The sequence below is a fragment of the Musca autumnalis genome, unplaced genomic scaffold (genome assembly GCF_047663935.1).
Source record: "Musca autumnalis isolate F117 unplaced genomic scaffold, ASM4766393v1 scaffold_4, whole genome shotgun sequence".
Lineage (NCBI taxonomy): Eukaryota > Metazoa > Arthropoda > Insecta > Diptera > Muscidae > Musca > Musca autumnalis.
This window is the reverse complement of record NW_027411977.1, coordinates 111,303,301-111,329,913: the sequence shown is the minus strand read 5'-3', so window position 1 is coordinate 111,329,913 and position 26,613 is coordinate 111,303,301. Positions and strand designations below refer to the sequence as shown.

The 26,613-nt window shown below is 34.9% G+C and overlaps 2 protein-coding genes across 2 annotated transcripts in view; one reads left to right on the top strand and one right to left on the bottom strand.

The window, feature by feature from the left end:
- Positions 1 to 19,582, bottom strand: part of LOC141400853 (uncharacterized) — a 52,014-nt gene extending 32,432 nt beyond the window's left edge. The window contains exon 1 of the mRNA XM_073980454.1: positions 19,502 to 19,582. The gene's annotated coding sequence lies outside the window, so the exon portion shown is untranslated. The remainder of the gene's footprint in view (positions 1 to 19,501) is intronic.
- The window catches only part of Chd64 (transgelin calponin-3), a 28,675-nt gene continuing 2,429 nt past the window's right edge, over positions 368 to 26,613 (top strand). Inside the window, exon 1 of the mRNA XM_073980452.1 lies at positions 368 to 717. Within this exon, the coding sequence (XP_073836553.1) occupies positions 664 to 717 (54 nt within the window). The 5' untranslated portion in view covers positions 368 to 663. The remainder of the gene's footprint in view (positions 718 to 26,613) is intronic.

Here is a 26,613-nt window from a genome sequence, read left to right as displayed (position 1 = left end):
ATTTTCATTCATAATTTTACAACTGTTTTTGCAGTTGTCTGGATGTCTACGTCACACAGGCAAGTTTTGGTATTTTGACAATCAATACATGAAGTCAACTGTCCTGTCATTTGTAAACGCAGGGTTAAACGCACAGCAATTGTGAACTCCATTGCATATACAACAAATAAATCCTCATATACCGTATTTTTTATATTTATTTATGCAGACGTTTGCATGGTTTAAATGCGCTATAATTATATCTTGGATAATTTGGCTTGTGTAAACCTCAAATTACTGTTCTTTTTCAGTTTTTATGAATCGATTTATCGACATTTATCGAACGAAATTCCAACTACGAATTCCTATGTGTTCTTTACACCATTCAACAAATTAATTGTTAACTTTCAAATTCAACTGTTTGCCAAGCATTCATATTCCAACGTTCAACTCGATCACAACGTTGTACGTAGAAAGATACGGAGTAAAAACGTAAAAAAACAACAAAAATACAAGAGAAACAACTGTGCAAGCACTGTGATAGAAAAGTTAATAAATTTGCAACTAGTTGTAAATCAATTCAAATTCCAAAAGTGATTAAACTTCTTAAAACAGTATTTTTACAAATAATTTGTAGTTTATTTTAAGCAACAAGAACCCCCATTTAAACCAAATAAAAAAAACATGTCTGTCAATCGTGCACCAAAGTCTGGCTTTGCAGCTGAAGCTCAACGTAAGGTAAGTTGACACCCAAAAAAAGAAAGAAATGCAAGAAGTGTAAAATTCAGTGTATATATTATTTGCGAAAAGTAAGAAAACCAGAAATAACATCGAACGAATTGAGAATGGCGGCTAAAAAGTTGACCAGCAACAACAAGCTAAACTTCTTTTTGTTGCCACCATATAAAGTGTATTATGAAATGCCAATAGTAATTGACTATGGATGGTGATGATGAAGTTTTGTTATGCCTGATGTTGTTGTTATTTAACAGGAGTGGAAGCAACAGTTGTTTGCAATCAATGTGCCAGTGTGTGAGTGGGTAATGAAATGGTATGACGTCAAATCGTTTTTTAAGTTACAATACAAAATTCATTGATAAAATTCCTAATACACTCACTGTGCTGAAAAGATAGTACAGAATGAAGGTTGTTGTTATTAGTTTTTGTTTAATAAAGCTCTTCAGGCAAGGAAACAATTTGGTGACATATTACCATTTGTTTTTTCCTTCGCTTTGCATACAAACTATGGTCGTGTTATTAGCTAGCTGGGGCTTGTTAAACGGCTTCTTTTAAAGGTCATTTGGCCATGTAATTTAATGCAGCACAGAGGATTAAATACTTAACAAATTTTACACTTGTCCATTGTGTAAATAAAACAGAAACGAAAAAGTAGATAGAAGAATTTTTACACTTTTGTTTGTTCTGTTGTTGGATATAATTACAGTACTGTTTTGTTCATCATTGAAATAGAGATAGATTGGTACGTTACTTTTGTACATAACGACATTAGGCCAGTCAATCAGGTATTTCATGGTATTTTCGTATGTAAAATTAATGCCAAAGGCACAGGAGAGTTAAAAACAACCAAAAATCATTTCGACCACATACCCCACATACCAACTGTACGTGGATTAGGGCGGCCCAAGCAATGACAAAACAAATTTGTTTTTTCTGAAACGCCTACCCCATAATTTTTTTCCATTTGATCCAAAAACCTTAAGGCCTGGGCACATAAGCTGCCCCGCCTGCTTGGCTTGCTTTTCTGCTTCATTTCTGACAAAAATAAAAGAATAAAGAAGGCCGAGCCAACTTCGAACTAGGTTGGCCTCTTCTTTTTATTCTTTTATCAGAAGCAAGCAGGCGGAGTAGCTTATGTACCCAGGCCTTTATAAGTAGGTATATGAAATTTTATCGGTTAACTTTAACCCGTACCACCCGAGCGATATTTGTTTCCATAGTAATTTGTATGGGACCAAAGGTGAATTTTCAGGAAAATCCTCTAAAGGCCGTATTTACCAGTTCATTTTTGTGACTAAAAACAATTTTACAAAAATTTACGATGATGGGTTAATGATAAACCGACCCCCGACCGATCTTTATTTCCGAAATTAAAATAGACTTAACCAAAATAAATTCTCCTTCATTAGTTGGAACCAAGTCCAAATAAATAAAATAAAAGAATTACCAATATGTGATTTTGTTCTCAAAAGCTTTGTATTTTTTTTATAAAGGATAGAATGTCGAAATAGTAGATTCTTGCAGATTCTGAAACATACCTAATATGTACACGAATGTAAATTTTTTAATTAATATTAATCAATTTTGAATTTGAACATCCTTGAAATAGGTGAACTTTAGTGTATATTAAAACAATTTTATAACCTTCACCGTATAGTGGGGGAATATTGGATTTAAAATCTCGTCCAGTTTTGGATCATGTTGATATATTTACAGCAGACATCTCTTGGATCTTCAGTACAATTGGACTTTGCTGAATTTAGAGTGTCGTGCGGTCTCATAGCACATACATACATGGCATTTGTTGTGTATCGTGCTACAAATTACAACCCAATACAAAATTGAGGCGGCTGCATCGTCCGGATCTTGTTCTGGGCTAAAACCACTCGTGTTTGCCTCCGTAGAACCATGGGTTAAATGCTGTGTTGGCAGCGGCTGGCCAAAACACTATGATTTCAGGTCAATCCGACACGAAAGAACCCGCTGCCGTGGGATTGATAGATGGGGATGGTCTCTCCGAATACGGCATTCACTTTGTAGTGCCTGCCAACTGGATCAGTGTGAATGTTTCTCAAGACCTGCAGATAGACTCGTTGATGTAGAGGTTCCCTGCCAGTGGAAGATGGAGTAGCGATGTAGCTTGTTCTCAAAATGTATACACGCCCCAAAAAACCAATTACATAGTTCCTTAATGATATGCAGTTCAATGCCACAACTTGGTTTTTTTTTTAATTTTATTTACCACGGGTTGGTACCACAGGGACATGTATAATTTTTTCCGAGAAAATCCATAATATCCTGGAACCAATTTTCCAAAAAAAATCCCTATGGCCTCCAACGAACATGTCTGATATGCACAATATCTCTCGGAAGGAGATAAAACATTGTACAGACTTTGCATATCGTAATAGTTTCCCTTCCAAATATTCGAACTTTGAAGATGGAATATACCGGTCCATCACTTCGCATGCTAAATACTGAGCCTTTTTGCGAATTATTCCGGTTTAATGCCACTTCTCGGCTCGTTCTTGATTCGGTCGCTTCCATCCGGAACTTTTATTTGTGTAGAATTCAGAAGCCTTTTAAAAACTTTACTCATTGCTTATTTTTCAAAAATTTTATTTCAAAATCTTCAATGGATAAAAGTTATTGAATTCCTATATTACTGATCTAGGGCGGATTTGTCAGCCCTAAAACTGCATAAAATAAAATATACATGAATAAATATTTCAATATCCCTGATTCCAATCAACATGACTAATAACGTAATATGTTTGGTTTTCATAAAAATAATACATTTGTCTTGTTATTGTTGTTTTCGTCTGAATATCACTCAAATGTAAATGGTTTTGTGTGTTTTTAGACGAGTATGTCGTCTCCCCTTATTTTATTTCTTAGGGTGGTTATCGCAGAGATAATGAACAGAACAATAAAAAGGTTGGAATGTGCGCGCTTTGTACTTGTTTTCGGAAAGACTTTGTATTTCTTAAAAGAAATGAAAATATAACAACGTATGTACTCGTATATGGGTGTACATGCGACAAGATAGTACTACGGATTCCTATGATGTCATCATATTATAATGGTTATTTACTCATTTTTCTGTGTGTATTTATTTGCGAAGTGACGACACTATTTTGTAAAACGGGATAAACGAATATAGCATATCAATCAGTGCTTTGTTTCTACTTTTTTTTGTTATTTTAGGTAGATAAGTTAATTGAGTGAGTGGTAGGTAGAGAATCACTCTGGAATATTCGAATGCACTACTAATGGAATTCAAATGATATTATAATGACCAATAGAATGCATATGTATTCCAAGAAAATTTCTGGAACATCAATAAAATGCAAACAAGTTTGTTATATTTATGTAGGTATTTTGATTTCATGCGTTTCTTTCTGTTTCGTCATGCAACTCTTTTCCATCTTCCCCTCCACAATCTATCACATCTAATAACTTCAACATTTAGGAACCAACAAAAAAAACATTCGGCATTGAACAGCAAATATTTTTAACCTCTTTTTGTTGGTTCTGTTCTTTCTCTAATGTGTCTTGCTTAATTCTACAAGAAAGACGAAAGTCAAGAGTCCCATTTGTAACTGCCATACAAAAGTACGATCAAATTTCACAGAATGTACACACAAAACGCACACACCTTTCAAATCAAAATGTGTCCCCTCTTAACCATTCCCGTCTAGATCGTTCTCTAAAAAAAGTTGTTTAAAAACGGTGTGTTTGTTGTTTGTGTTTTTACCTTTTTCATTATTATTTGTTTTGCTTCAACCATATAAGGTGTATATTTTTCAAGTGTGTATGCAAGTCCAAACATATAAACATTTTTAGATACGAGTATCTGTTTTTATGAACATACCTACCTACGCACATACATACAAAATGTTCCGACAAAAATAATGAATTCTTACTAATGACATGTTATACGGGAAGGAGAGTCTTCACTTTGATTGAAACATATGTATTTACGTATCAGACAACTGCATACAGTATGTTAAATTAAAACTAATGCACTTACTTATAATAGTAACATGTAATTTGAATAGTTTCCAATATAGGTAATTCGAATGATTTCACTTGAAATTTCAATTTGGAATTATTTTATTTGTAATTTGAGAAATTCAATTAAACTTTTGCCTTCCAATTGGTGCATTGGAGGTATTCGGAAGCATAACCTTTCTAGTCCAAAGTTTAGCACCCATCGACTTCTTATATAGTCCTCTCCAAACTTGTCCGTGTCAATATTCCATATTCGTTCCGATTGCTTTGAAGGAGGAGGAACACATACTGAAGTCACCGACCACATGGTATCTGTCTGGCCAAGCCGTGCATAACTCTGTGCTGGAATGGTTACCGACAAAAATCGGTAAAATTAAAATGTTTATAAATATAAGGAAATTTGTCTTTAAGTTAGCGACCATGTGAATAGTGTTATCAACTTTAATTGATATTTATCGTTCATAACTTGCGTTATAATTTAACCAAAAAAAAGAGTTACAAAATTCCAGTACTGGTCGACCAAGTACGAGATGAGAATGTCCCTAAGATGACCTTCCACCAGCAACTAATGCGCCCATTACGATCTGCCTTTTCGATGATTGCAAGCCAGAGATCATCTGTCACAATCCGTTGCGTTTAATTGTCAGAATGCTTCGGTTTCTGCGAAGAGCTCAGCTTCGCGTTATTTTTGCTCGCATTTGCAGACGTACAATTGACGTTTTTTGTCGCTAGGAATGCCAACTACCAAATTATAGAACATTTGGAAGAAAACGTGGTATAAAAGCTTTAAAATACATGACATCGAGTGGTACCGTTTATTTAAACGTGGGCCTATATAGTTTTTTGTTTTCTAACCTCTCAAAATCTCAAATTACAACCAATTCGGTGAGCAAATGGAGAACTAACACCTTCAAAAATCCTCATCGCGAAGTGTTGCCTCATATGTGGGCTTGTCTTGGGCCTATATAGACAGTATTTAATAAAAATTTAATATGAAAACACAAAATCCAAAGTTACAATCAACCAATTCGGTGGGAAAATGTGGCCAAGACCTAGAGCTGGCAAAAAATCGGTGCCACTATCGATTATTTTTTAAAAATTCAATACCGAAAGATAGTTTTGTCTATCAATATTATGGGATTAAAAACCCCTAACCTAAAATTCGTTGAAATAAATAGAAATTTCGCGGTATTTCGGTTTTGTGGATGTGAGAAAGTAAGCCCGTATTCACACGTACAATTTTTTGTCAACAAAAGCATAGACATTTCCGCCATTTTCATTTCCAAATTAATGGAGATGACAAATTAACGATAATATCGATAGCAATCGATTTTTGAAAATGAAATATCGAAAATATCTAATGTTGGGATCATCGATAGTTTGCCAGATCTACCAAGACCCTCAAAATATCTCAAATCGGTACGTTACTTTATATGGGTCATCCTATACCAAAACGAAGGCCTATGTAGACAATTTTTAGTTTAAAAAAATTTCTAACATCTGAAAACACATAATTCCAAATTGCAATGAATTCAAAGGACAAGTGGGACTAATATCTTCAAAATTTCCTAAAGCCACGCGTTGCGTTATATGGGGAGTATACCAAAACGTGGGCATACATATATCCCATACCATTTTCAATAGCAAATGTCCTAAGGACCTACAATTAATTTCCACCGAATTCAATCCGTTGAGACTCTATATACCAACTCTATATACCTCGATTTGCGTCGTTTCACTTTGCGTTGTTGCTTAGTTAATACCTATTTTCAATATGCGTCGTTCGATTCTCGATGTTGCGTTTATTTAAATTTGAGTGTCTAATTTTTGTATACCCTCTACCACATTGAAATATTAATTTGCGATCATATAAGCTGATTTAGCCATTTTCGCCTTACCGTCCGTTCTTTTTGTTGTAATCACGCCATCTTCCGAATGATTTGGGACAGATGGCTGAAATTTTGTACACAAGTGTATTTGGTCTGAGCTTAGAGCAAGTTTCAGGTATGTTGACCATTTTAGCTACATCTTCAGCCCGAATGAGCTATAATTTGGTATTTAGTGTTCCCAGTGATGTAGAAACTTCTCCAACAAAATGAAGAACATAGGTAAACGTTATGTTATATCCCTCTTATAACGATACCGCCAGATTTCAATTATTTTATTTTAGCTACAGTTTCTGGCTGAATTAGACCAAAATAGTGTTAATTTAGCGTTCCTATTTGTTCAGGTAATGTCTCTACCTAAAATTGTGGACATTAAAAAAGTGTTTTTCACCCTGGAACCTATCTCCGAAATTTACATGGCATTCCATAGAAGATCTCAATTCGCTTTGCGTCGTTTCACTTTCAGTTGTGTTTTTTTGGAACGTATCTACGACGCAAAGCAAGGTCTAGGTGTAGTGAGTTCCACAGACGAACGTGGCTATATCGATGTAGAATTTCACCCTGATCAAGAATATACAGTTAAAATCGCTTAAAGGTCCTCGTTTATAACGACAAATTCCCAAAGTCCAAAATTTCTGCGGACCTTTATATTATAGCCCACACAAACAAATATCGCATATAACGGCATATCGGTTATAGCGACCAATACCGTCGGTTAGAAGCGACCTTGACCTTCGTTAGAAGCGATTTTGACTGTATATTCTTTGTGGGATCTAAAATTATTATTTCGAGAAGTTCCAACGGAATGACAAACTTAACATTAACCCCCAGTTTTTGTAACTTATTTTTGTTCGTTCGTCTATATTCGTAATAATTTAGGCATTCATAGCTCAGCCCCCAGATGACATACACATCTAATTTTTAGTATACCCGTTCCATATATCGTTAAGGATTCCTCATTTAAAAATCAGCGCTCTACATTTGCGCTAAAGCGAGTAAATCGATCTACAAAATTTGACAGTTCGTGTGAGAAGAATAAAATTTTTTACAAAAACTGGGGGTAACTCTATTTATATGGCGAAGGGGGGTATAAAAACTCTCCGCACTCCTGACTTTAAAAAGAGCTTTACAATGACTTAAAGTCTTTCTTCATATTAAGTAGATATTATACAAAATAGTTTCTTTAAAGTAATCTTTTTAGGATTTCCAGGAATAATATTTTCGAAACTGCCTTGACAATTTATCAAGTTTAACATCTGTCATCTGTGGATATTGAATATCCAAGTGTTTAATTCTACGTACACACACACATTAACTCAATAGAACTCTCCTCTGTATATTTGTTCATCATGAGAGGCATACTAATGTTTGTTACTTTTCTATTTCTAATAAATTACAGTGCTTCTTTATAAAGTGTTCAAAGATCACATCAATGGGCACCGAAAGTATGTGAGAGCAGCGGGCCGAACACCACAATAGTTGATCAATTATGTATGTACTTGTGAGCGCCCATTCATATAAGTGGATGATGGGGATTGGTTTTGAGTTGTCAGTCATCATCAGCAAACTACCACCACCATTATTATTTGTCTGTCTGTGTTTTCGCGTCTATAATTTTCTTCTCTATAAATTTTGATTCTATGAATCAAGGCACAGAGTATTTCCACTAGAAGGGTTGGCAATGGTTATGGTTTGATTTATTAAAGATCTTTGAGGTGTCGTAAGCAAAAACAGTACGAATTTTTAATTGAAATCTAATTTTAACCCTTGTTGCATTGACGTACATACATACATCCATTAATGAAAATTATGATGCTTTTAAGTGTCAATTTACCAAAGTTGTAAATTAGTTTTATTTTTCTTACCCCTTAACAAAATTTATGGGAAATTAATGGACAATTTTCACCAGACACACTTTTAGTTTGCACCACTTAAAGAATTGAAGAAAAATGTATTTAATTTCTTCTATTGGTAACGGTCACATTTTCGCTGTTCCAGAACATGCAAAAATCCACTATAGGTAGGTAGGTATAGGTAGGTTCTAGAACAGTATTAATTTTATTTTTACCTTTTTACACCCTCAGCATTTATGCTAACGAGGGTATATACACTTTCATACGGGCAAGATGTGCCTCATCGAAATAATGGTTTTAGACCCCAAGTATGTTTGGACGAAATGTGTTTCAGACAATTTGGAGTCGATTGAGCAATGTCCGTCCGTCTGTCTGTTTGTCTGGCTGGCTGGAGCGCACGATAACTCTCGAACGGATGAACCGATTCGGTTCAAATTTTGGCTTTCGTAATATTTTGCCCAAACTTAGTTTAAGTTCGAAGATGGGCTATATCGGTCCACTCCTTCCGGTACCTCCCCCACAAAATTTTGGAAAAGTTCAGTTTAGGGCCATCTCTCGAATCGCTTTGATTTTTGTTTTAGCAACTTGTATTCATCGCCCCCCATACGACGGTACAACTTTCCTTAGGGGCAAGTCCATACTTCCCGAGAAAATAGCCTGAAAGTTGCAAAAAACCACTATGACACCGTGTGCGGTGGTTGGAGCGCAAGATAATTCTAGAACGGATCTGCCTATTCGGTTCAAAATTTGGCCTTAGTAATATTTTGTCCAAACATAGGTTATGTTCGAAGATAAGTTATATCGGTCCACTCCTTCAGGTACCTCCCCCACAAAAGTTCAAAAATGTTCGGAAAATTTGTTCGTATGGTAATACAAAACTCTAGAAAACGTGTTGTTCGTATGGTAACTCTTGAAGGGAGTGGCCGAATTGGTCCATACTTTACACATCCTAATATATCTACTAGATATAGATCAGGGTCAAATATGGGCTATATTTGTCCACTCCACCCGGTCCTCCCACACAAAATTTCGGATAAGTTCACTTTAAGACCTGCTATCGAATCACTTTGATTTTTGTTGAAGCAACTTGCATTCATTGCCTCAATTACGATGGTAGAAGTTTTTTCAGGGGCAAGTCCATACTTCTTGAGCAAACAGCCCGAAGGATGTATGGCGCCATATGTAGTGGCTGGAGATCCACTTCCATAATGGTCAATGTAGATCCATTCCTTTTTATATCACCTCCTCAAAACTTTTGATCTTTAATCCTAATCAATATTTTTGTCGGTTCAAACGCCCAACATTTTTAAAACCGCCCTAAATACATACGTTTTTTTGGGAAAAAAATGTTTCAATTTATATAGGCTGAGGGTATATCTCTGTCAGCAAAGCCGACTGATACTTTTTTACTTGTTTAATTTAAATTATAATTACATTGACACAGAAGTCGTTAACATCAAACCCCTTTTTATACATACCTATTCATATTTTTTATTAACAACTTTTTCTAATAATAATCCAAGAAGATGATTGATTCATGTTCCAGGGAAAAATTTAACTTTGGCCAAAATGTTTATATATGTATGATTGACGTTTGTCAAAACTGATGATGCGTCAAACCGCCGAACTCTTAACTAATGTGAGAATCATAGATTATTATTTATTTATTTTTAGGTTTACTTTCTTAATTCACACTTATATTTAGAATCTAAATTTTAGATACACACACATATTTGTTGTATGTGTAACCATTATTGTGGATCGGTTCTTTATTCGTTTTTCTTTACTAATTTATTCAAATAAATAAAAGTGTATTATAGTTTTATTTTTATACACTGCTGTTGGATGTGATCTGTGTATAATTTATGTATAGCTTAGAAATGTGTGATCAACACATAATCTACTGCTAGCTAGAAGTTGGATTCTTAACGAACTCTTCTTAATGTGAAATGGAATTAATCTTCAACTCTCATCCAAACATACATAAATAAAACATTAGAGGGAGGATGACTCGTAAGAATATCTTTTCTGACACTTTTTCAACTTCTTCTTCCCATACGTAGATACATTTTAAATTAATGACACGCTTTAGTCTAAGCCTCCGATGGGAATTAACATAATCACCTAAAAAATAAATAAAAATATGCGTTAATTTTTTTTCTTCATTCACGGAGAGATAGAGAAACGGATTAAATCATTTATTAATATTAAAAGAAAAGAAGGTATTGTTTCCACATTATTTAAAATTTGTCAAAAATAGTTAAAATTTGTAAAAGTATTTTGATTGACATTAGTCTGTGAAACTGATGAACGTTTTGATATGCTAATTTTAGAAGAACGGTACATTAATCTTCTGCAAAATTATTCATATCATCATCTTAATCCCAACTTCTAGCCACATAAATAGATCATTGACATATGTAGCAATTGTTTTGTCTTTTTTAAACTTAAATTTATTTATTAAACATGCTTCTAGAAATAAATTCCATAATAATTAATACACTAACTTTTAATCACCATACAAAGAAACCTACCCGTTGGTGTTTGTACATTTTTCAATCTACTTGTTTAAGCAAGAATTTCATATTCTCCATTTTTTTATCTCTGAGTTGAACGTGACTAGAAACACATGAATTGTTACATTTCTGATTATAAGCGGCACTGTTTTTATAAAATATTTATTGCAATGAATGTTATTCGTAATTTGCATACATATGGGCATTTCCCTGTTTTAACAGGGAAATATTGATATGTAGGTCATGTTTAAAACGTTGGCTATGGCAAATCAATTGTTAAGAAATAAACAATCAGAACTGACTCAACATGTATTTTAAGCATGGTGATCTCTTGGACCCTCAGGTTGCTGTGGTCAGAAAAGCGGCTTCTAACAGAGAGTAATCTCTAAAAGTTGTTTGCTCCTCTGCATTTTGAGGATTGTTTGGATCCCCAGAAATGGGTCGGTGTAGTTCGCCTAAAGTAAACAACTACGATGGGGAAGACAAATAATGGAAATAAAGTTAAGTTAGTTAAACCTACGTAGAAGCATAGGTCTGATGCTGGGTTGGCAGTCGCTGGCCGAAACAGTATGGTTTTCGGGTCAATTTGGTACGAAAGAACCCGATGTCGTGGGATTGAAATAATCTAGTCGGAAACGTTTGCAAGACCACAGGCGATGTGTGGTCGAGATAAAAGGGTGTGGATGCCTTGGCAACTACAGCTGTAGTTGCTACAAGAGCACAATACATTAATGACGCAAAAGGTGACAAAGGACAACGATAAAGCCAAGATTGCTGCAAACCGTTCTAGGGCTGACAGGACTCTTAAAGACTATTGAATATGGCTTAGAGGGACAACGTTGGGAGCTCCTCGAACAAATGGAAAGATTTGTTCCAGAAGAGCAGAAACAGCACATACATGCATGTTACTCAATTTGACCCCAACTGATAACGAGCGATTGCAGCCAAGACTACAAGGGCAGATGAAAGCACCTGAGGACACATATCGCTCATTTACTCAAAGAGTGACATAACTCAAAAAATGCGTTTTCTGAGTTAACAATTTCTATTTTTTCTCAGACTTCTATTTTATCTTGTGTCAAATTTTCATGTTGATATCTCTAAAACTCAACGAAATACAGCTCATTTACTACGGGTTTAACATAATTCATCAAAAAAGTTTTTTGAGTTTATGACCACTAAAACAGTTCAAATCATGCTTGATCTTGCACAGAAATTTAGCACTGATATCTGTTAAGATCTTTACAAAAGATGGTAAAAGTAGTTATTTTATTTTTTGTGTAATAACATTTTTAAGTTGGGAAGTCAAATTTCAATCGCCAACTTAAAACGTGTTTTTCTCGAAACTCGATTTTTTGAGATGTGTCACTATTTGAGTAAATGAGCGATATGTTCAACTGGCTGCAAGCCGAGTTCCAGCTGATCCTATATCTGGACATGCCGCTAATAAACTTCAAATGCAGGATGCCACAATATCATTGACTGATTATGGGGAGTCCAAGGTGATTCCAACAACAGTCTATGACTCTGAGTAAGGATCTGCAACCCAGAAGGGAATGAAGAGCGCTAAAGAACCTACCTCTAAACCAAACAACATCCGTAAAGGAAATCAATTGGCAAAAGAGGCATGTTTCTAAGCCAAACTCAAACCCAAAAGGCAAAGGTAAAGCGTAGGACCAATTAGGTCCAGAAATCACCACAGGTTGCAAAGAGTTCAAGGTGTTGGGCTAACTGAAAAACAATCATCTTCTGAGAAGACGCACAAAGCTTCACTGCAAAACGGCTTCGTCCTTTCGAAAACTCGCAGCATTCTCCCGAGAAGACGATGGTTTTCCATTGACGCCCTGTCATTGCACAAAAAACAATGTTTCACTGATGGTAAATCAGGTTGACCATCGGTTCGGCAGTGCCTTACTCTAAATGGGCGTCAAGGTAATTAACTTCATAACAAAAGCAATCGCGCGATTTCCTTGTTCCGACTGTTAATGGCCTTGGTGAACTTTGGAAAGGGGCTAATCTTTCCATATCTGAAATGTGTTTCCAGCATGGGCCCCCAGTTACCGTGGACAAGGTGCTCATATTGAAAATGCCGGAGCTTCAGGTTGGCTGTGGAATCCATAGGGGACGGATATTAAATAAATAGAATCCACCCACATCACTCAATGTTCTCCTGAACCGATTTCTGTTCCTTTAAGAGTTCGAACACAACCATCATGGAATCGTAGTAAATAGAGAGTTTAGAGGTCTATTTTTAAAAACTCGAGAATTTTAACAGAATGGTTTCCTTAATGGGAAGCTGTTTTTGGCAGATTAAAGACATAAAGTTATGGTTGTATGCCGAAATGTCATGAAACCCTATTTGATAGATCGTACAGTAGATGATGCAGTGCTTGCCATGTTTGGGGGAAAATTTTTACACTCAGTGAGTCAATCTGATTGTCATACCCTAGAATGCTTTGACAGTCTGAGACCCAAAATCGGTCCAAAGAAGTTCTTGCGTGAATTGAAAGATATTAGAGTTTTCTATTCTGATCTTCTTGTGTATATTTAATCAAATTCCTAAGATCTGATGTGGATGTTCGTATAATTGTTTTCCATAGACATAACCACTTATATTTATCTTTATGGTTGGAATACCGGAAAATAAACAATAAATACTTATGTCTTTAAACGTTTTTCCCTTTTCCTAATCGATTAAATTGTACAATAACTGTTCATGTTCGTTTCTCTATACATTAGTTTCACCTCGACATTGTGACATTGAAAGATTGGCGGTTGTAAAAGTGTTTTCCATAACGGATATTGACCATCGGAATGAGGGTGATGGGGGGATGGGTGGAGAAACGCATCGGCTTGCTACACAAAATATTTCAACGATTTTTGTTATTGCTTGTTTAAGTTATTTTCTTTTTTTCTCCATCTACCATCGATCCACCCACCTAATTAGGTGCATTTATTCCACATGTTCACATTTCCGTATTAACCACCTTCATAATTTGTATATGGTAGACGTGTTGGCAGTTGTCAACGACGAATGACCCAAAATTGATTTGTTTACTAAAAGAATGCACAAAGAATTGAAACTTTGGTGGTAATATTTTTGGAATAGTATGACCATAAGTGCTTGCTTCCTTCCTTCTAACTACTGCTGCTACTTATTCAATTTAAGATTGCATTTTGGTTTTTTTTTCTTTTTGTGGCTTCATACAACAAATATGGAGTTTAAATATGTGGATTAATATACTCACATTAAGAATATGTACAATGTACATTTGTATGTTAATGTGTGGCTGTCTGCCTGTCTATCCGTCTAGAAGTACATTTTGTGGTAATAAAGACTTTGTTTGGTTGGTTTGTTTATGTCAAACTTTGGGGTCATTGCTTTTTTAGATGTTAGTTGGTGTTTACAACTTTTCTTGCTACCAATATTAAAACAACAACAGCTAAACCAATACCAACCACCACCAGCAGATGTCAGCAGACACCTGAAGATCATCATTAATGTAGAAAAGATGGAGGCGAATATTCATTTGTTAAAAATTTTAACTGAATTCGTGCTGTGTTTTTTTTTTTTCTTAATTTGAAGGTGCTTCGAGCTAACGAAATGTTTTTTTTTTAACCTTATAACCTAAATTTCCGTTTGTAGTATAATTGCATAACGGTACACTATAAAAATATACATTGACTAACAATGGTGTTGGTTGGAGGAGGTGGTGTTGGTGGTCGAAGAAACGATGCCGTGTTGTTCCACCATTCATCAACCTCGTTGTGGTCATTCATTCATTTTAAACTATTTACTTCCCTTTACGATTATCATTAAGAGAAGAGAAAGTTGTTGTTTTTTTTATTTTCTTTCAAATCATCTGTTGAATGAATAAACAATGAATCAATCCATCGTTTGTCAATATCATCTTAGTCGGTGTTTTTTTCTTCTTTAAGATATGGAATACAAATGTTTCACTAAAAATGTCAGTCCATTGCCCATATTAACATTGGGATAAACAAATATTTGTAAATGTGTATGTTATTTTGGATCCCACCTTCGATGCACACAATTTATGAGAAATGCTTAGGTTTCTTGGACATTGATTCATAGCTTCGTCTTAAATTATTCAGAAAAATGGTTATTTCATAAATTGTATCAAGCGGTTTAAACATCTTAAGGCGATGTTAACTCTTACACACATACATTATATTTTCTAAGCTTGGCTGGAGAAAATAACAACTTTGGTTTTGTAAGTTTTTAGGCAAAAAGGGTTTAAATTTCGACGCAAAACCCATTTCGAAAAGCAACTCAATAAAGTCGCAGTACAGTACACATATTAGCAGAGGTCCCAACCAAAAAAAAACCTTGCCACAGAACATTGATGGTTGTATTAGACTTGACTAGAGCTTTTGATAGATTCAGCAATTCTAAGCTGTTCGACGATGTGGAGAATACTACCCTGCAGTAGTAAGTTCTTGCAGGTTCTGGAACTGAGCACATACCTACGAGTATTTTTATAACCTCCACCATAGGATTGGGGTATATTAAGTTTGTCACTACGTTTGTAACTACGAGTACTCGAAACAATCATTGTAGACCCCACAAACTATATATTCTTGATCAGCGTGCAATTCTACATCGATCTAGCCATGTCCGTCCGTCTGTGGAAATCACTCTAGCGTCCGAACGGATTGACGTAGCTGGATGAAATTTTGGGAAAATCTATTATATGTACGTAGGACTTTTGGTATTGAAAGCGGGCTATGTAGGTCCACGCTTTCGTGTAGCCCCCACACAAAATGAAGAATTTTTAAGATATTTGTCCCATTTTACCACCGAATTGGTTGTAAATTGGTATTTTGTGTCTCCAGAGGCCAAAAAACATTCCTACCAATGTTGGTTTATATACGTCCACGTTTTGGTATAGCCCCCATATAACGCCCCATATAAAGTACGCGTCATTTTAATATATTTTGAATGTATTAGTCCCATTTGACTTTGTATTTTGTGTTTCCAGAGGCTAAGAAACATTTCCACCGTAAAGTGTTTATATAGGTCCACGTTTTTGATATAGCCCCCATAGGACTATATCTCCCGATTTTCGGTATTTTGAAGGTTTTGGCCTCATTATCACACCGAGATGGCTGAAATTTGGTATTTAGTCTTCGTTGGGGGTATAAAACTTTCCCCCAGAAATGTTTAGGTATAGGTCCACGCCATCATATAGCCCCCATAGAACGGTACCTTCCGATTTTCGGTATTTTGATTAATCCACCGAAATGGCTGAAATTTGTGGTGGAGGGTATAAAAAGTTCGGCCCGACCGAACTTAACGCTTTTCCTACTTGTTTTGTATACCCAGCAAACCAAATGTCGCATGTCCAACATATCGGAACAATTTCGGAAGAAAAATCGTTCAGATTTCGTATCGATTTCTATACGATTTTTCGTAGGGGAATTCGTTCAGATTTCGTTCCGATTTCGGAGAAAATGTCGGAAGTAAATTTCCCTTCGAATATGCTAATGTTTTTCTTCCGATTTCGTTACAAATTCGGATCGATATGTCGGAAACAAATTTCCCTTCGCACAACAACCACCTTTTGTATATATCTAACAAGCAACATTTTAGTTTGTTGTAGAAAAACAAAATGGTTGGTTATAAAATTCGCATATACATTTTTTAAATATTTTAAATATAAATGCAACATATAATAATTCAAGCTAGTGCTGATAGACTCAACATATTCGTACACAAAGTTTGCATTGTTCCACTATAACTACAAAATGATACAACAGTGAAAATCATTAGATGTCTTTGAAATTATAATCTTCCAATAAAAAACATAACAAAGAAAATTTATCAATAAAAGAGAGGCATCAGAAAAAAAAATTTTCCTTCGATAATCATACGAATTTATTCCAAAATCGTTCAGAAATCTTTACGAAAGTTCGGAAGGTACGTCCGATTTTCATACGACATTATTCCGAAATCGTTCAGAAATCTGTACGAAAATTCGGAGGAAAAAATTCGAATTCCGAATTTCCCAAGGATTTTCATCCGATTTCGGTGCGAATTCTGACCGAAATCGATCCGATTTAGCTCCGACATTTCGTTCCGAAATTATGTATGGGTATGTACCCAGCAAACCAATCGTACCGACGTCGTAACGAAATCGGAACGAAATTCGGACGATACGTCCGATACGTCCGATATCTGATCCGAAATCGTAACGATATCTTAACGAAAGTTGTGTGAAGTGGTTGACATAATTTCGGAACGAAATGTCGGAGCGGCATCGGATCGATTTCGGTCCGATTTCGTAACGAAATCTGAAGAAAATCCTTGGGAAATTCGGAAAGGAAATTTCTTTCCGACATTTGTTCCGAAATCGGTACAAAATCTGAACTATTTCCGCTCCGAAAAATCGTTTAGAAAACGGAACGAAATCTGAACGACGTTGCTTCCGAAATTGTTCAGACTTGTCGGACATCCGACATTTGGTTTGCTGGGTACATACAGTTTGTCAAGTAATTTTCAAACTAAGAAATCGAACACTTTTCATGCATTTTTAATTTGTGAAAAACGACAAATAGTTGTGATAAAAATGTCGGGTGTTTTGATAGAATTATTTGGTCGACTTGTTTAAGAACAGACTGCATGTATAAATAAAGAATGTATAAAAATCCACTGTTTTTTTATCTATTCATGTGACTCATTGTCCACAAAAATAAATTAAGAACTGATCGGAATAATATTTCATTCATATATATATATATATATATATATATATATATATATATATATATATATATATATATATATATATATATATATATATATATATGTATATATATTTTTAAATTTCGCCCTCATCATGTTATTAATGAGGGTCATATTGTTTAATATAGTACATAGAAGATATTTGATATATAACAGAAACGCCACAAATGTATTAGAAAAACACATTTATCGACTTCACACAACATATGCCGTGAACTAATAAATATTTTTTATTTGAACAAAAAAAAAAAAAATGAAAAAAAACGGAACGACCGACCGGTCATTCAACGTCCTCAAAACAATACTACAAAAGGTTACAAAATCTTGATATGACCATAAACAGTCATAAGTATGTATGTGTACGGCTTAAGCAAATATAAAAATCAATCCCAAAACTACAAAAAATGCACACATACAATGTATGACTGACTGATTTATAGCGAAAATTTTGTCCGTTAAACCAAATTTTGAAATAAAAAAATATATTAAAAAAAAAAACAAACAGAAATATGTACATATGTATATACGAACACACCACATTTATAATGGCTCTAAAAAGTCAATAGCTTAAATTTAAAGACTTCAAATACTACGATGAATGACATCATACATATTTAAGTGAGTAAATTTGTTTTTATGTGATTTCGAAGTTCGCTTGAAATGCAAACTGTAAACAAAATATTTGTGTGTTCACATGTACTTGAATTTCGTTTTTTTTTCTTCTCCTTCTTCTATATATGGCTTATTCATATATTTTGAAGATAGACAAGACTTCAATATCGATGATGATTCATAAAAATGCCTGTGTTTAAGACACTGGCGGATGTCGTCTTCTTTAATATTATTTTTTATAATTTACTATTTTTTTAATAAACTATTGTAATAATTATTATCTAATAATTTTGAATGTATTTATTAATCATTATTTTTTTATTACACGTAGGAAATTGGTTCTTTGTTCGGCTTATCGGGCGAATGTTCTACAGCTTACCGAGTGCTCTAGACATTAAATTAAAATATAAAAATACTTTTTTTTTGTTTTTTTTTTCCAAAACTCGTATACATAAATATACATAAATTTCTTGGCCATAAAAACTCCCATTTTCGTTAGTTATCATTAATAAAATTAATTCCGGGTTTACCAAAAAAAAAAATATATATATTTATTTGGTATTAATAAATACAAGTTCAAATTTAATTTAAATTGACCAGTGGTAACTTGAGTAGTACTTCCATACGTACATACATATGTGGTAATAATAACAAATGACGTTATATGAGATTTTTATTACATTCATTGAGGGTCATAACCTTATTATTTATTTTTTTTTTTTTGCTTGATGGGCGTCAGCAATAAAACATTTATTTTGGAAATTAATAGACAACTAAATATGGCAATAAACAATAACAATCTCCATATATGTAAGTAGTTATCAAAAAAATAATATCAATACCATATTCAGATAATGATATTTTGTATGTAACATAAATACATACATATGTAGGTATGTATTTTAGCTTATTTTTAGTAATCAAACATCATAGATTTCTAATGAACACAGTATTAAATAAAATGCCAAAAAACATGACTAAATGCGTAAAAAATTCTTCTGAGTCCGCCAAAATTCTCTGTAGTAGGTATAACGATATTGAATTTCATCAATAAATAAAATACTCCTTGCATCCACAAACAAAAAGAAATTCAAGTAATATTCCATCAATAAAATAAAGCTCAATTTATATACATACATATTTCAAAATTAGGTCGCATTGCGAATTATTTTTCTCAGATAACAATACAACTACGGAATGCAAACGTTTGAGTTTATTTAGTTTCACTTTTGTTTCTTGTAATTGTTAATATATTTATTTTGCTGCTGTCTATGTATTGTGTTTAATAACATTTGCATATCACGTATCATCATTTCGTATTTACTTTTTTCTTTTGTTGTTGTTTTCCCTAAGTGGAATAAGTTTTTAAGAGTATTTTTACGGTCTCAATTAAATAGAATGTTACAAAATGTTGAAATTCAAATGTATTTCATAAAAATATATCAATGAGTCTACTAGATATATTCCGGACACATATTAAATTGCGGCATCTGTTATTCAATCTATACGATGCCAACACTTCGAAGTCAGAGGTACAAAGTAAATGTCATATATACAGTGCTGCTCGAAGTATTTACAATTGGAATTTTTATTGCGATTTTTTTTTGAGGATTGTTTATTTTTTATAAAAGTAAGTTATTGGCAGTTATATAGTAAAATCACATTGCATGAACATAAAGTTCGAAGAAAATTCAATATTTAACAATTATGGAACCACTTCCATAATATACTGCTGGAATAACTTAAATTGATGCGATTCTCTTATATTTTGCTATAATATTATTTTTTAATTGGAATAATAGAGCAGTAAGTTGTAAATTGATAAAATATCTCAATTGTTTTTATACCCTCAGCCTTTAGGCTATGAAGGGTATACACACTTTCATACGGGCAAAATGTGCCTCATCGAAATAATGGTTTTAGACCCCAAGTATGTTTGGACGAAATGTGTTTCAGACAATTTAGAGTCGATTGAGTAATGTCTGTCTGTCTGTCTGTCTGGCTGGCTGGAGCGCACGATAACTCTCGAAGGGATGAACCGATTCGGTTCAAATTTTAAATTCGAAGATGAGCTATATCGGTCCACTCCTTCCGGTACCTCCCCCACAAAAGTTCGAAAATGTTCGGAAAATTTGTACGCACGATAACTCTTGAAGGGTTTAACCGATTTGGTCCATACTTTGCCCATCGAGGAGCGTGTACCAGACTTAGATCAGGCTTTATTATGGACTCAATCGGTCCACTCCGTCGGGTACCTCCCACACAAAATTTTGGAAAAGTTCAGTTTAGGAACATCTCTCGAATCGCTTTGATTTTTGCTTTAGCAACTTGTATTCACTGCCCTCCATACGACGGTATAAGTTTCATCAGGGGCAAGTCCATACTTCCTGAGAAAATAGCCTGAAAGTTGCAAAAAACCCCTATGACACCGTGTGAGGAGGTTGGAGGGCAAAATAACTCTCGAACAGGTCTGCCGATTCGGTCCAAAGTTTGGCCCTAGTAATATTTTGTCCAAACATAGTTTAAGTTCGAAGATAAGCCATATCGGTCCACTCCTTCAGGTACCTCCCCCACAAAAGTTCAAAAATGTTCGGAAAAATTGTGCGTACGATAACTCTTGAAGAGAGTGGCCGAATTGGTCCATACTTTACACATCCTAATATATCTACCAGATATAGATCAGGTTCAAATATGGACTATATTTGTCCACTCCATCCGGTACCTCCCACTCAAAATTTCGGATACATGTTCACTTTAAGACCTGCTTTCGAATCACTCAATTGCGATGGTAAAAGTTGTTTCAGGGGCAAGTTCATACTTCTTGAGCAAACATCCCTGAAGGTCTAAAAAACCCCTATGGTACCATATGTAGTGGATGGAGATCCATTCTTTTTAGTATCTCCTCCGCAAAACTTTTGATATTAAATCCTAATCAACATTTTTGTCAGTTCAAACGCCCAAAATTTTTAAAACTCCCTAAATACATGCGTTTTTTGGAAAAAAAAATTGTTTCAATATACACAGACTGAGGGTATATCTCAGTCGGCAAAGCCGACTGATACTTTTTTACTTGTTATATTAGCTGTCAAGGTTTGCAAAAGCAGAGGTCTGTAAAATTTTAAAATATTGACTCAAATTTAAAAAAAAAGATGCTAAAAAGTATTTTTTTTAAGTTATCAACAAATGTACTTGCGGGAAAGCTAAAATATGTATGAGTTCAATATTTAAAAAATTGTTTAAGTTTTAATATTCAAATAATACATTTTCTATACCGTCAGTTTTTAGACAAACAATGGTATATACACTTTCATACGGGCAAAATGTGGCCCATCGAAATAATAGTTTTAGACCCCAAGTATTTTTGGAAGAAATTTGTTTCATACGCACAATAACTCTCGAACGGATTAACCAATTCGAAACAAATTTTGCACTTAGTGATATTTTGCCCAAACTTAGTTAAAGTTCGAAGATGGGCCACTCCTTGAAACTTCTCTCACAAAAGTTCAAATTTTTTCTGAAAAAAGTGAATGGAAACGATAACTTTCAATGGGAGGCTTGGATTTGCTCCAAACTTGCACATCGTATTATTCCTTCCAGATATAGATCGGATTCGAATGTGGACTATGTCGGTCCACACCTCCCACCTAAATTTCGGAAAAAAGTGCAGCTAAAGAGCTCCTCTCGAATCGTTTGTAAATCTTTTTCAGCATGTTGTCCTTGCGGCCTACTTTACAAGACGGTACAATATTTTCGGGAGCAAGTCTATACGCCCTGAGACAGCTCAAAAAACCCCTGATGGCGCGCACTAAAATCGCAAATACGTGAGATAACTTTCGCAAGGAGTTTCTGATTGGTCCAAACTTAGCACATCTTATTGCTTCATCCAGTCATGTATCGGTTTGGAATATGGACTATATCGGTCACGTCCTTCCACACAAAATTTGGGTAAAGTGCAGTTTGAGGACTCGTCTCGCATCTATTTTAATTTTTTTTTTTGCAGAAGGTTGAAGGTTCTCGATGCCTATTAAAACGGTACAATTTTTCCCGCAGTAAGATCGGGGGAGCTCTAGCACAGATTCCCGCTGGAAGCTGTGGGTTTACGGATGGGGCTGTGCTAGGGGGGAGAACCGGACTGGGTCTTTATATAATGGAACCGGAAACGGAAATCTCTCTCCGTCTGCCGGATCATAACACGATCCTGCAGGCGGAACTCCGGGCGATAACAGAGTGTCTGCTTTGGTTTGATACTCACACAAGGCCTACCACTGTAAATATCCTTACGGATAGCAAAGCAGCCATTAGAGCTGTATCAACCAAGACAGTGAAATCTAGAACTGTCTTGGAATGTATTAAATCTATAAATAATTACTCCCAACACGGTAAGGTAAACATTATATGGGTACCAGGGCATACCGGGATTAGGGGTAATGAAAAAGCAAACTCCTTGGCAAAACAAGCCAAGGAGCAACCCACGGTAAGTCTAGAAAACGCTAAGCCGTTTAAAGCTACGCGACTAGAACTAACGACATAGGCAAAAAATGCACATGTATCCCTCTGGAGTAGTGAAGAGAAGGGAAAAAACACAAAAATCCTATGGGGAAACCCAGACGAGGACAAAACAAAAGAATTACTTTTACTAAGTAAAAAAGATATTAGTAGACTGACAGGAATCCTTACAGGTCACCTAGGTCTAAAAGCGCATCTGCACAAAATAGGTTGGGCAGAAAACAGTGAATGCAGAGCATGCGGAGAGGACGACGAAACGTTGGAACATTACCTCTGCCATTGTAAAGCCTTCACAAATCTGAGAACCCAGTTACTAGGGAATGACATTATACCAGGACTCGACCAAATTAGGACAATCGAGTTCAAAAAGATCAGAGACTATGTAAATAGGACAGAGATTCTAGACTAAGTCAAAAAAAGATAATCCTCCATAACCCAAAAAATTAGAGCGCACAACAGGCCTACTTATGGCTTAAGTGTATGTCCACATGGGCATGTGGTGATCTAGGATCACCCCTCTTATCAACCTTACCTAACCTAAGTCCATACCTTCTGAGATAATGTCCCAAAAGCTCAAAAAACCCTGCGGTACATACTAAAATTGCTAGCTTGCGCAAACAAACTTTCAAACTTTGTCCCAATTTACATTAGGCGAGTTTACTTGCGGCAATTGTCAGTTTGTGGGTGAAAGAGGGTGTTGAGAGGCAAAGGGTTACCATATACACCTCTCTCTCCATCAAACTGACAATTGCCGCAAGTAAACTCGCCTAATGTAAATTGGGACTTTTTTAAAAATGTATTCCAAATTTATTTATTTTAGTATTTCAAGTTCCCTATGAACCAGAAGTTTGCTTAATAAAAAAATTGTCAAAAATTTGGTATAGCTCCCCATTACGGTACCTACAGATTCCAAGTATTTTGAAGCAATCTCGTGATATAAAATCAATATTTTTTTATACGGCATAATTATTGTGTTTGCTTCTTTTTTGGTCAGAGTCACAACTGACTGATACTTTCTGACTTGTGTCTATCAAGTGGTGCAGTGGTAAGCATGTCCTGCATGTCCTGTCCTGAGTACTTCAGCCATGAAAAGCTTCTCCACAAATGGTGTCGTAAGACACGCTGTTCGGACTCGGCGATAAAAAGTAGTTCCAATATCATTGAGCCAATATGAATCGGCGTGCACTCGGGATGTTGTGGGAACATATGTATGTATCTACCAAAATTAATATGTTTCATAACCTTAAATTTACCCAAATAATCAGAAAGGAGTAGTTTTGTTTCAATTGTTCTGAGCAGCACTGTACCGTATGTTTTACATTGTCCGTAAAATGACACTATATCACTCCCTAAATATTGAAAGAAATTCCGTTAAAATGATTCATGGTATATCTTGCATTATTTTGTTGTCTTCAGGGTTGCTAATTAATTAAAACCACATTTGTGTTTTGCAAATTAGTAAAAAAATAAATTATAAGAAATTTGTGATAATCGAAACACTACTAACACTTAACACTTGTGTGTAATATGATTTGTTTTATCAAGAGTGAATTTATAATTTTTTTCTATTAATGAATATGATCTCATATTTAGCATTCCATTTATTCCCTCCACCATTTGGTACATACATATGTATTACTAACTTGACAACTATTGGGCAAATAAGGAAAACACATATTTTGGTCTAAGCGAAAGTGTGTGGATAGATTTTGTGGTATATAACCGTATGTGTTATCGCTTCATATGATTAATTTGACTATATAAAACATTAGGGTGAAATACATATTAAACAAAATTATGTTGTTAATTCAATGATATTATTTTTTAATATTGTCATGAAGTCTATGTTTATTCACAATTAATTGAATGGTCAAAAATAGTTTTTTTTCGGGATTTGATGTTAACTAAATTATTAAAATGAGTCACATAGAAAGTGAAACCACAACATTAAGAATTTATTTTCGAGGTCAATTATTTCATAATTATGAAATCATGATATTCGCATTTAAACACAAAATGTTCTTATGCTGTATTTTGAAACAGTTTCAAAAATTCAACGTACATACACCAAAAAGTGAAGAATCAAGGTCTTCTTATCATTCCCTCACTCATTACAAACAAGAAAAAACAATAACAACATGTTGATAAAAAAAAATCACAAGTAAAACAATGTTTTCAAGTATGGGAAAAATATGTTTCGTGTTGACATTAACTGATAAAGGTGTTTCTTTGTAATGGAATACTTTCATTACTTTACGTTTTTCGTTGTAATTAGTTTTCTTCTAATCAAGAAAGGAACATACTTTCAAATACGAGATACCGTACCTAACCACCTATACTATATACATTTTACGTGCATGTATGAATGACACAGTACACTTAAATAGAATAAGCTGTCATTTAAGTAGCATGTCCGAAGTTAATTTTTTATTGTTGTTAAGGTATTGGGATGAGAAATTGCAAAAAAAAATAATATATTACAACACCTGTAAAGTGAAGTTAATGTAAATAAGTTTTTTTATAAGTGCAAATGACTTCAGCTGTGTAATTATATCACATTATGTAGTCATAGTACACTTTAATTAAATTAAAATCTCTCTAAAATATTCGGTTTGTTAAAGACAATCCCTTTATTTTATTATTTCAACTTTATTAAAATACAACATGAAAAAAGGACAACTTAAAGGCGGAACCACCGACCATGTCATAAACTACTCCCACATACACAACTCATTAGAGATGTTTACAATTTTATATAGATGATAACATTGTAGATGATATTTCTGTCCTATAAAACTTTTCGAGGATGAGTAACGCATTTTAGTTAATGACATCTTACGAAGTCGCTTGAGCTTTGCTGGAATTACCAAATTCAGACATGGCTTGGAATATTCATGGTTGGGTTAGGTATAAGGATGCATGGCCATCTTATAGTACAGAGACCGCTTCACTCGGAGACCTTTCACCCATTGTTTTCATTCTCTATAGGTTTGAAGATGGAGATGAGTAAGTTTTTATGGTTATTGCTTGTCTTCTTGTGTGCAATAAGGGTCACCTACTGGGTAGATTTTCATCAGTTGTTGTTGTAACAGTGTTTTTATTTTATGTTTGCAAGTTCATTTTTCTGCTTAATCTGGCTCTGGGTCTATCTCCAGTTCTAAGAATGTGGCTGTTTCGATGGGATGAATCTAGTGGAGTTATTTGAGTAGGATAGGCAGTTCAGTTGAAAAGGCGCAGTGTGTCGCGGGGCAGATGATATGCACGATGTCATCGATCCTTGCCCTATAGGAATCCAGACGGCTGCATTCCGAGCGTAGTTGAACCAAAAATTCTCTGTCTTGTCGTGGTACTTGACAGTCCTCAGTTGCGATAGATGAGGGATGTTATCCGAGGACTTGCATTCACACGCTAGTAGTTTATGGCATCTGCGACTGCATCCGTGTGAATGTTATTTAAACCTGCTTGGTAGGCTTGTTGATCTATGGACCACTCTTTCAAGATATTGAAGGCCCCTCCTGACACGCCTGGATGGAGGCCCTCACAGTAACACCCACACACACAGAAAAGTGGAGTTTAAAAACTGCCCTGGAATAGCTTTGATTTTTTTGCACCAACTTGTATTCCATGCCCCTTTTACAACGCTAAAATTTTTTAAGGGTCAAATCCATATTTCCTGAGAAAATGGCCCGAAACCCTTAAAAAAACCCCTACGACCACCATGAAGTCTTCTTGCTGGGGGAGCC